Below are 12,111 nucleotides of genomic sequence, written 5' to 3'. Positions count from 1 at the left end.
GGGATCCGAACCGGGGCCCTCTGGCATCCCAAGCAAGTTCTTAACCATTGCGCCACTCGGCCGGCCCGATAGTCACCTATTTTCTATTTGAAACATGTCCTGTTCTTTTCATTGTTAACTTGAGAATAGCTTTTCCAAACACTTCACCTGGCAATTCCACATACTATGTCAGTATTCTTCCTGAAATATTATTTTTAAAAGTATTATATATAAATATTATATGTAAAAGTACAGTGACCAGCAAACTGGTGGACTGTTACTTTTCTATTTGCTCATCTTAAACTGGCCTCCCCTTGCCCCTTCACCTGTTATAGTACACCAGGTTCTATTGAACTGTAATCAGTTAAAATCACTAAGGTTTTTACTAAACTAGTAAATTAAATTTTTTAAAAGAATAATTCCTGCACAGAAAGAATGGGAAATCTAATATACGAGTATGTATAGAAAGATTGGGGTTGGTGTGCCCTTATCTTTTGGATTAAAAAGAATTGGAGCTCAGTGGTAATACCAGCGTAAGTTTTTTTCATGCAGTTGTTTGCCATTATTATGTCCATATTTGCTCCTATATAGTTGGAATAGATATTATATGTGTGGCTACTTAGATGCATTTACTACTGTAGATATTCTGCACAAAAGACCTTCTTTGCTGTTCCTTCTGGTTGATAATGTGAATGTGTTTGTGTCTTTTTTTTTTTCCTGTACTCCACGGTAAAGGTGATTGATATGTTAAAAGAATTTTTTTTTTAAGAGATTTTATTGGGGAATTAGGGGGAGGGGAACAGACAGGTACACAAATTGCTGTTTTTGCTCTTCAGTCTAGTTATGGAGGATGTCGGTTCACTGGCCCATGTTGGTATGATCATTGTGCTCTTCCCGGGTGAAGCGATCGGTCGCTGGTCATTAGTCAGCCGCTCACAGCGGCTGCCAGCTGCTCACACTGGCTGCCAGCCACTCACGGTAGCTCACTGCAGCCCCGCTGTAGCCTACGCCGCCGGTGACTCACAGCAGCCCAGCTCCAGGTCGAGCTGTTGTTCATCATCTTAGCTGTAGAGGGCGAGCATCACTGGCCCTCAATGTGGGATCCGAACTACAGCCCTGCTGCTCAGAGCTGGTGCTCCCAAGCGAGCTCTTAACCAGCTGAGCCACTCGGCCGGCCCTGTTAAAAGAATTTTAAACCAAATAATATTAAGATAGTAAAAAATAAGCTATTTGATAAATTATTTCTACATCAGAAGAAAATAGAGATCTCTGTTAATCTCAAATTGAAATGCGATGGTTGAAAATTTTTGCAATTAGATAACATTTAAATGGAAAAGCCTTAAATCAGTCAGAAATGTAAATGCTGTTTTGAAATATAATGAAAGTAAAATTTTGACTTAACTGAAATTGTCAATCATTATGCAGCTTGAAATAATCATTGCTTCATATAATAAATTTTTCAATGTTGCATCAAAAAGAAATCAATTGATTTCCTTCATTTCGAAGCAATATTAAAACCTACAGTGTACTCTGTAGTCTTTGTTTTCATATTAAAATGTTACAGATGAGGTTATAACAGTTATTGAAGTCTTAGGGTAATAATTTTGCCTATAACACTCTGTTGCTTTGATTTGGTGTTACTAGAACAGTTAGGTATTTTGAAGTAATTAGTAAAATGTTGGAAAGTCATTTTACTATAAAATCACAAACTAATTTCTTCTATATTGAATGTTTATTACTTTTGGGAAATAGTCCATTCCCTCTGAGAGATAACTAAGATTGGTTATCTCTGCATAATGGAATTCAGAAAACTTTAGAAATATGATTATGGTTTCCTACTTTATTGCTTAGGGACTCTTTGTAAAATAAGATAGCCTAATGCCATTTTTTTGGTCTTGTTTTTATACACAAGTCTAGGTGGTCTTGTCACATAAGCCACCTAGTTTTACTGACTCTAAAAGCAAAAATAGTGATATCTAAAATTGGTCATAGCTTTATTCAAACAAGTCAAGTTTTAGCAGATATGTAAGACAAAGCACTGCTCATTAACATTTATTTGTTATTTCCCGGTTAGTATTTTAGGATATATTATTAATAGTAAGAACAAGGGTAAGAGCTATGATCTTGAACAATCTTTAACTTTAAAATGCATCATTTGTAAAAGGAAGATAAAAATACTAGTACTTGTGTCAAAGAGTAGTTTGGTACATTAAATGGCATAATGGACAAAAGATCTGTGAATGGCCGATAAGCACTTAAATGCCAAATATTTTTAGCTATCAGGTAATGCAGATTAAGACCCCAGTAGGATACCACCACACAACCACTAGAATGGCTAAAATTATAAGACTGACAATACCAGATGTTGCCAAGGATGTGGAGAAACCAGAACTCACTCATTGTTGATAGAAGTGTTAGGTAATACAGCCACTTTAGGAAAAAGTTTGGCGATTTCTTATAACTGAACACACACCTAGAAATTGTACTACTAGGTGGAACCTGTGAGCAATAAAAATATATTTTCACAAGAATGTTCATGGCAACTTTATTCAAAATTGCCAAAAACTAGAAGTGGCAAAGATGTTCATCAGTAGACTAGGTAATCTATCGCATATTCATTTAATGGAATGCTACCCAATACACACAAATGACTCTCAAACACTGGTTTCATTAGTATGAAGTTCCAAGATAGATGAAACTGATCTGTGGGTGGGATTGACTGGGAAAGGGGCATGAATAAATAACAGATTTAAATTACATTAGGTTTATGCATTTGTCTGTATTCAGTGAATGTACATGTAAGTTTTGAGCATTTATTGTTTGACCTAAATTTTACCTACAATTTCACCTAAAAAACTGAAAACAAATATGAAATACAGTCTGGTTAATGATATACATGCTGATGTATTTAAGGGAAATTGCAGGTATCTGCAGTTTACTTTGAAATAAAATTTGTCAAAAAATGATGGACAAATAGATTTGATTAAGTATAGTAGAATATTAATTGTAGAATCTACTCACTAGTATATGTAAATTTTTTTCAACTTTTCTGTGTTTGAAAATTTTTATAATAAAATATTGGAAAAAAATAAGCGTTAGCTTTTTTCCAATTTTTTTAAAAAACATTTATTGATTGTAAGTTTAAAAAATATTTTAAAGACATATTTAAATAAAAAATATCTTACTCTATTTTACCAATACCTAGTGGAATAACACAAATACTATTCCCAAAATAGCATTGCACAACAACACATGAGGTCCAGATGTTTTCATGAACACACTGCGATTTCAACAGGCTCCAAAATGGATTTTACTTGAGAAGCTCTCTGTTCGTTTCTAAGACTACTTGCTATCATTTGGGGCTGATTTTGTGCAAAGTTCGGTGAAAGAAGGATTTTGCCTTCTTTGGTTACACAATATACCAGAAAAAGAGAAATCAGAAATATACATCTTGTAAATTGTCTCAACGTAAGAAGAAAACATTTTTTTCCCTTTTTCCTTTTTCAGGTGGTGGAGCTGTTGTTAGCTCGAGGGGCAAATAAAGAGCACAGGAATGTTTCTGATTACACACCTCTAAGCCTGGCTGCTTCTGGTGGCTATGTGAACATTATCAAAATATTACTAAATGCAGGAGCCGAGATTAATTCTAGGCAAGTTTTGTTCTCTCTCTACAAGCCTTTTAAGAGTGTTATGTTAAAGATATTTGTAGAACAATTATCTTTTAAATGCCATATTTAGGAAATGCCTTCATTACAAATTTAGAATGCAAATTAAGAGATTTTTAAGATTAATTTTATTTACATATTTAAAACTGTTTACATAGAACTGGAAAAACCATCAATTACTTCTTTTCTTATGGTACTAAAAGTAAACACATCTGTCTTATGAGTTTTTATTAAGTAAATGTGCTTTAGGATGGAAAGTCCATTTTAATAATATCCTAATAATTTAATAATTATTTTTCAGCCCAAGTCATTATGTTGAATGAGATACAGAAAGTATTCTAGTTCTAGGTGGTAAATCATTTCTAATGGAGTCTTGTTAAAATCTCAGAGACTTACTAGAGCCGAGAAAAATGATTATTCTAAGTCCTGCAAAGTAAAGAACCTTAAGTAAATCCTGAAATAGAATTCTGTATTGTCATCCAATTTTTCTGAGACGTTTAAAATGTTTATTTTCCCTTTTGTTTCCCCCATACCTGCATCCTCAGAACTGGTAGCAAATTGGGCATTTCTCCTCTGATGTTAGCAGCTATGAATGGGCACACAGCTGCTGTTAAGCTTCTATTAGACATGGGCTCTGACATAAATGCTCAAATAGAAACCAATCGGAACACTGCCCTTACCTTAGCCTGCTTCCAAGGAAGAACTGAAGTGGTTAGTCTTCTGCTCGATAGAAAAGCAAATGTAGAACACAGAGCCAAGGTAAGAAAAAGTCTGCGATTTATACATGGATTTATTGCTGATTATGTGCCAGTTATATGCCAAGTGCTTGCATCTTACACGGATATTTTTTTTCACAACAAACTGACATTAGGTAAAATTACCTGCTTTTAATAGATCACACTGTAATTCCAAGAGGCCAGTAGCGTCAGTGCTGAAATTTAGTTGAGTCTTTGTAACAACTATACATATTGCTCTCCCAGATGGTTGTTTTTTAACCTTTTAGCTCTTCCTACTGTCTTATGTGTTGTTGTGTTTTATTTTTTGCTCAACCTAGACTGGACTCACACCACTAATGGAAGCTGCCTCTGGCGGATATGCAGAGGTTGGCCGAGTTCTTTTGGATAAAGGTGCTGATGTTAATGCTCCTCCAGTGCCCTCCTCGAGAGATACAGCTTTAACCATAGCAGCAGATAAAGGGCATTATAAATTCTGTGAGCTTCTCATTGGCAGGTATGATGTTACCATACCCTTCTTAGATGAACGTGGTGTTACTAGTGATTACTATTCTCTCTGGGCAAATTGTACTGTTAAAAAATCAAATGTGATTACTTCTATGGACTACAAGTGCATGTTTTGTTTTATTTTTTAAAGCTACCTCTGTTATTTCCCACCCATCTAGAGCTATGATTTTTTTCAATGCAACTTAGAAATATTTTTCTTCCTTTCTTGTGTGTGTATACATTTTTAAAGTGCTATAATGAGCAATCTGAACATCCATGCAGCTGTTGTCATCCATATTCACATCTCCGGCGCAGTTTTTTAGAGAGTACCTCTCCAAGTCTTAAAAGCCTCGCAATAATCTAAATCTTCATTGTTGATTTTTTTTGTTCTTTATAGTAACTAGGGGTTTTGAGTGACAGTTAAGGAACTGTTCAAGGTATCAGGGAAGATCCAGACTAGTTTCTGCTTTCAGTCACTTGGAAGTTGCCTGCCAGACTTCCAAAGATGCTTGTCTGCTTAGTTGGATTTCCTAAAGACCTTTGCCATGGTGTCCTAAGCAGTAGTAGTTAGTAATAGCTATTATCACTACTGTTATTCACCGTGAGTCTTATCTGTTCCCACTGAGCTCTAAATCTGCATGTTATTTTTAGATTCATTCTTTTCTGAAGCTACAAGTACATGAATACAAATAAGTTGAAAATGATACAATTGCTGTTTGTGTCTCTAGGATACTGTTTATTTAATATTGATTATGATATTAACAAGATGTACTTTCATTTTTCACTAAATAAAATTTCACATTTTCTCAGGATTTGAAACTCAAAATTATTTTTAAAATAAAAAGCAATTATTTTTTAATTCAGTGGCCTTTTATTTGATGACTAAAAATTCCTTATAATGTTATTTTGAGAGAAAATGCATTTTAGTCCTTGAATGTTAAACAGTTTTTATCTTTACAGGATATTTTCACAAGTTAATAGTTGATTTTTATCATTAGCTATGTCATTCCATTTCATTTTAAACCATGATATATGTGTCATCTATTTAGGGGAGCTCACATTGATGTACGTAACAAGAAGGGGAACACTCCATTGTGGCTAGCAGCAAATGGTGGACACCTTGATGTGGTTCAGTTATTGGTGCAAGCAGGTGCAGATGTGGATGCAGCAGATAACCGCAAGATAACTCCTCTCATGGCAGCATTTAGAAAGGTAGAAGCCTTTCATCCTCATTCACATGGATGTTTTTCAGTTAGGCTATGAAGTACACAGTGTGATGATTACCATAGACTCTCATTTTAGGATTTAATATAAGCGATGAAAACAGTCAAATAATAAGCAAATAATCACTGATGGCAACATGGAAAGGTAGATACAGGTATCTCAGAAAAGCTATTAATATCACCCATATTGGACATAAATGTTAAGTACATTTTTAAAAAGTTGTTCCAAGCAGTATTTTCACAATCTAGTTACCATCTTTATCTTCCACAACATGTAAATCCAATTAAGTGTAACTGATGAGTTGGAAAAAAGGAATTGAATAATGAAAACCAGCTGCCAATATCTGAAACTACTGAAAATCAAGTATACAAGTAGAAATAAATTTTATGAAAGCGAGAGAAACTTTCTCTTTCTCTGGTGCATAGCATAGGCTGTGTATAAGTAATTTGATTTAATGATTTGGTTTAAATGGAATTTTAGTTTGTTAGAACACCAGATTAATATCTCAAGGATTATAATTTTGAGTTTTGTCATTCTGAGACATGTATGTAAAATCCCTTGTAGATTGTTTTGTTATATTGAGAATTTTTGCTATATAAATTGCAGAAATAGTTGCTTCCTTTTTCAGTTAGTATTCTCTTTGACTCCGGCTCTTTATACCACCTCTTCCCTGGGTGTTCTAGATTATGTAGCTACTGACTCTGTATTTCTTTTTCCTCACCAATCAAACTTATTTTTTCTCACTGTCTACCTACCTACCTCTTCTCCAAGCAAACTAGCATATCATTATCAAGTTAATCTTCTTAACCATACAACTATGTTAGCATCCTCTTCAAGAACCTTTTCCTGTCTCCCTGCTCTCTAATACTTTGAAATCCAATCTCAGTGTGTTATTCAAAGCTGCAATCTGGTGCTCTAGAGCTCATCTCATCATGAGTCCCTAATGTGAAGTCTTCCCCTTGCTTGGTCTTTCCTTTGTCCTTGCCGCCCACATTACCTTTGTTCTCATCTTAGGACTGCCCATGTCCTTCCTAATTTTTCCAAATTTATTCATTCTTTCCTTATGGTTTAAATCTGCCCCTTTACAAAACCTCTTCCCATTCTATTTTAGATACCATAATCTCCTAAAAGTTGTAGAAGTTCTACAATCTGTTATTATTTTCATCATTTATTTTGACAAATGTTTATCTTGTTACTACTCTAATATCTAACATATATATCTTATCTTTCCAAGTAGACGTAGCTCCTTAAGAGTAGTGCTTATCTTTTATACTCTTTAATTCATTCCACTATTTTTTTAATACCTACCATGTATAACTGTAATAGTTGGGATATTACATTGTATGGAGTGCAGCAGTTTTTTTTTTTTTTAGTGTGTGATTTAATCAGAAAGGTGAGATCCACATAGAGTCAAGTAACTGTGAGTTGTCCCATTTAAATAGTTTAAATACTGTAGAAGTGTTGGTGAGATATGGAAAAATGATGCAAATAGCATTTGAGCTATTCATTAAAAGATAAGGATAGTTTAAAAAGGTGCAGATTAAAAGGAAGGGATAGATGCAATTGGAGAAGTATACTGAATATAAACAGCTTATCCAGACAGGCTAACTTATAGGTATTGTGTCAGAAAGCAAAAGTGTGGATTGAAGAGAGTGGAAAGCCTCTTGAATGCTGGTCTGAAGATTTTGAACTTTAGTGAGCTGTTACAGTAAATAATATACTCATAGTTCATGCTTTAGGAAAATGCATTTTATTCTTGCACACTACCTAGTACAGTGCTATGCATTGTTTTTATCTGAAAGAACAAACTGTTATTTCTACTTTTTAATGCTTAGAATTGAAACAAGATGCTCTTTTCTACTGCGTTAGCTAAGTAAAGAAGATGAGTATTTTTTCCTTTCAGCATTTTCCCCCCATTTCTTCATACTGACTTTTTAAATTCAGAGTGATTTAGATTTTAAGTTAGGTTATTCTGTACTTTTTTGAGATGAAAATGAAAGTAGATTTAATTTATTTGAACCAAAGCCTCTTTTTCATTTACAGTGCAAAAAATACCCAATTAAGTCTTTATTTTTAGTAGCACTAATGGGAAAGTAATCTTAATTAAGACAGACTGTAGATTTATTGAATCCTGTTAGAGTCTGTTTTAAGTCTGACATTAATATCTATTTTTTAGGGTCATGTGAAGGTGGTGCGCTACTTAGTCAAAGAAGTCAATCAGTTTCCATCAGATTCTGAATGTATGAGGTACATAGCAACCATCACTGATAAGGTAATATATTGATCAAATTCATCCCACTGTATGAGTTAGTGATCCCCTTTGGCTTTATATACATGTATCCCGTGCTAAGAAAAAAGTTGTAGTTTGAACAATAATGTGTGTATATAGCAATTTTCATTTATCTAGTATTTGGGAAGGAAGTATGCTAGCTATTTAAGAGACTCTTCAGATTACTTACTAATGAAGCAGTAAACCATTCTCTGTGATGGAATTACTTTTATCTTTCTAAATAGTACTCTGAACTAATTTAATTTTATGTAAACACTAAACAACCTAAAGCAAATATTGTTATTATTCATTAGTGCTATAATCTATATATGTTTAGCCAAACTAATATCCATTCTGAGAGGAATAAGCCCAGTGGATTTTTTAAAATAACTAAACACAAATGAACATAGTACGTTTAATCATGGGAAGGAAACTTTAATGTCTTCAACATAATATAAAAGTTGGAGTAACTGTCAGCTTAAGAATGAACTAGCTAGGATTTTTCAAGGAAAAGTAGGGAAGATAAAATAAATCCCATTAGAGATCTAATTGAGATTTTCCACTGGTGATGTTTGATTTTGAGTTTATCCTAATATTTGAATAAAATCCTAAAACATGCTGTGAAAACCCAAAGAGGTTAAAAAGAATCTAAAAATGTCTTTCTATTACATTTTCTCAGCCATTATTACATAATAGTGAGCAGCTTTCCCCTGTAGGTTTTATTTAACATAGGTACCGTATTTCCCCATGTATAAGATGCACCCTTATTCGAAAAATTTGGGGTCTAAAAACTCGGTGCGTCTTATACAGTGGTTGTAGTGGGGGTTTTTTTATTTGTATTTCTCGCTGAGGACGAGGCAATATATGAAGACTGATTCGTCATTAGACACAGATGAAGACAAGCTAATGGTTGGGAGTTTTTTTTTGTTTTTTTGTTTTTTATTTTAGCTGAGCCATCCTGCCACCTGTTGGCAGCTCAGCGGCTGCTCAGCTCGGGCCTGAACTCGAACCGCTACTGCTCAGAGCTCAAACTCTTGAGTGAGCTCTTAACCAACTGAGCCACTCAGCCGGCCCCTGGTTGGGAGTTTTGACAGTGATGAGGAGTTCTATGAATTTTATGATGAATAAAACTTGAGTTCAATAACTTGATGTAATAATACATTTCAAATTTTGGGCCCCAAAATTAAGGTGCGTCTTATACATTAGAAAATATGGTACTTCACTGTCGCCTGCCTCTAGATTCCTGGATACCACTGGGTTTTTTGGAGGGGAGGAGATTAAAAATAAAGCTTTTGTCTTAGTAGAGCAATATTCCTTTTCTGTCAAAAACAGTATTTTTGAGAATAAAATCACTGAGAAGAGTCTATAAATATGACTTATGAGTTTTTTAATGAGTGATTCTTTCACATGAAATTGTAGCAACAAGGCTTAAATATGAGAACAGTTCTTGCCAATTAAGTACTTTAAAATTTGTATAATTTGCTTTTTCATTGGCATTGACCTTTTCCTTAAGCCCACTAACCAGCTAAGATAAATTATCACTGTATGACTCCTTGTATTGTATTATAGGAGTAAATATTTAGTTTGCAAAGTACCAATCAAATGGATATTATTTGAAGAACAGTAGAGGCTCTTTGCTTGTGTATTTTTAAAAATATGCTTTTATTCGCACTCTTTTTTGCCCTACCAGGGATCTTTATTGTTTCTGTTCATTCAGGTACTTTAATTAATATCTTCATGTTTTCAGGAATATCTCTAAATGTGAATTGCTTTTTTGAGGCTGGAAACATCTTAATTTTTCATTTTAGGAGATGCTGAAGAAGTGTCATCTTTGTATGGAATCAATAGTACAAGCCAAAGATAGACAGGCTGCTGAAGCAAACAAAAATGCCAGCATTTTGTTAGAGGAGTTAGACTTGGAAAAGGTAATGGTAACCTTTACATGTGGAAAATACCTACTTTTTTCCTTCCTGCTTTTCCCTCCTCTAATTTGCAATCTACTCTTTGTTTTGTTTCATTTTGTTGTTATTTATGCTTTAAATTATGTACATGATTTTCTCTCCAAGTTTGGCTCAAATAGTAGAGAATTATGAGTATTTTAAATACCATTAAAATTTGTATTCAAATTAAATTTTATTATAGGAACTACAGTGATCTGGAAGTCAGAAAACCTAGCCTCAAGTGTTCTAAAAATTTTAATCATATCTCAACTAATGAGCTCTTAATTCCCATCCAAATCTATACTTCATTCATCCTAGACCTTGTAATTTGTTGCCAGCAGATTTACTAGAAGTACCCAATGCACTACTAAGGCTTAACCAGCTAGTGAAATAGAACCACTTGGTGGAATGTTTAATGAGTACATTTTTTAAATGGATGATTTTTCTTGTATTCTCTTCAGGCAGACTACAGCATCATTCCCATCTATTCCCAAGGGGAATAGAATACCCCAAACAACATAGTTTGGACAATCCCATAGCTCCTTCTTTATTCCCCCTTCCTGTCAATAATTCTGTGCTCTAGAATGTAAGAGAAATAGTAATCACAGCAGGAAAAGAATTGGTTGGCCGTGAATATTATGGAATACATATTCTGCCATATTTCATCTTCTATAAAAAGGTTAAAAATACTAAAAATTTAGCATGTACTGTTTAAATTTGTAAAGGATATATAGTGATAATTACAAACCTTTTAGATTTGAGTAGGGTCCATTTTTTTCTGTTATACTTGCTGACTTTGTTAAGCTATATATTTCATTATTTCATGTTGCATAAAGAAAATACGGATTATTCTAAACATTTTTTTCTAGTTTAAATGTGAAATACACTGTTATTTTCTGGAAACTATTTAATATTGGAGGTTCTTCATTTTAAAAGAAATTCTGGTTAAGACTCTGATCAAACAAAAGTTAGTTTTTTTGGCCGTTTTCAAGTTTTTAAGAAAATATGAGCACTTATTCTTATAGACACTGTAACTATTATGTGACCTGTTTTTACATTTGGTTTCATCTAATATGTACTGAAATGCCTACTAAATACCAGGCAATAGAATAGGATCAAGTTTTATGATAGAATACATATTATTTCAGTCGTCTCATTGTTTCCCTCATATTATGGATTAAGAAGTTAAGTAACCTACCTAAGCTAGGCTAGGATTGAACCCAGTTTTTTCATTCTATTCTTGATTCCTAGAAGGAAATTCCCTGGTTCCCTCTCTCCTTCCGTAATGGAAGGTAACCTACCACTTAGTTCTTTATTTCTAAAGTATTATAATATGCTGTTTTTGCATTACTGTCTTACTTTTAAATGTTAAAATCTCCAAGTAACAGTTATTTTATGAATTGTTTCTTTTTGCATTTTTATGAATAAATAAAATCTTTAATTATTTCATTCCTCTGATATTTATACATTACATTAAATACATTTAGGGATTTATTGCATACCTGTGGATTAACAAAGGAGGAAGCAGCTGTTAGGAGATATCCTATTAAGGATATCTGTTCTCAATCAACTTCAATATTTTTTTCTTTATTACAATAATGTGTTCTATTTAAACTGTGAAATATGTAAAGATAACTAAAGAAAAACATAATGTCATCACTGTAAGGTAACTAAAGTTCTATCTCTGCAGTTACCTATAAAGACTTTTAGGATCCTACATGATCTGCCCACCCACACTACTCCTTACACCTCTCTGATCTTATTTTTTTATTAGTTTCTCCTGGTCACGTTGCTTCATCCAAACTGACTATCCT

General features: G+C 33.6%; 1 protein-coding gene across 6 annotated transcripts in view; it reads left to right on the top strand.

Moving 5' to 3' along the window:
* Positions 1-12,111, top strand: part of ANKRD17 (ankyrin repeat domain 17) — a 166,937-nt gene that overhangs the window by 125,478 nt on the left and 29,348 nt on the right. For all 6 annotated transcript variants that reach the window (XM_019665320.1, XM_019665321.1, XM_019665319.1 and 3 more), the window contains 6 exons: positions 3,487-3,629; positions 4,190-4,403; positions 4,699-4,874; positions 5,914-6,076; positions 8,265-8,360; positions 10,166-10,282. In XM_019665320.1, the coding sequence (XP_019520865.1) occupies positions 3,487-3,629; positions 4,190-4,403; positions 4,699-4,874; positions 5,914-6,076; positions 8,265-8,360; positions 10,166-10,282 (909 nt within the window). The remainder of the gene's footprint in view (positions 1-3,486; positions 3,630-4,189; positions 4,404-4,698; positions 4,875-5,913; positions 6,077-8,264; positions 8,361-10,165; positions 10,283-12,111) is intronic.

Source organism: Hipposideros armiger, unplaced genomic scaffold (assembly GCF_001890085.2).
Source record: "Hipposideros armiger isolate ML-2016 unplaced genomic scaffold, ASM189008v1 scaffold_439, whole genome shotgun sequence".
Taxonomy (NCBI): Eukaryota; Metazoa; Chordata; class Mammalia; order Chiroptera; family Hipposideridae; genus Hipposideros; species Hipposideros armiger.
Note: the sequence above shows the minus strand (reverse complement) of the source record. Positions and strands in the feature narration are given on the sequence as shown.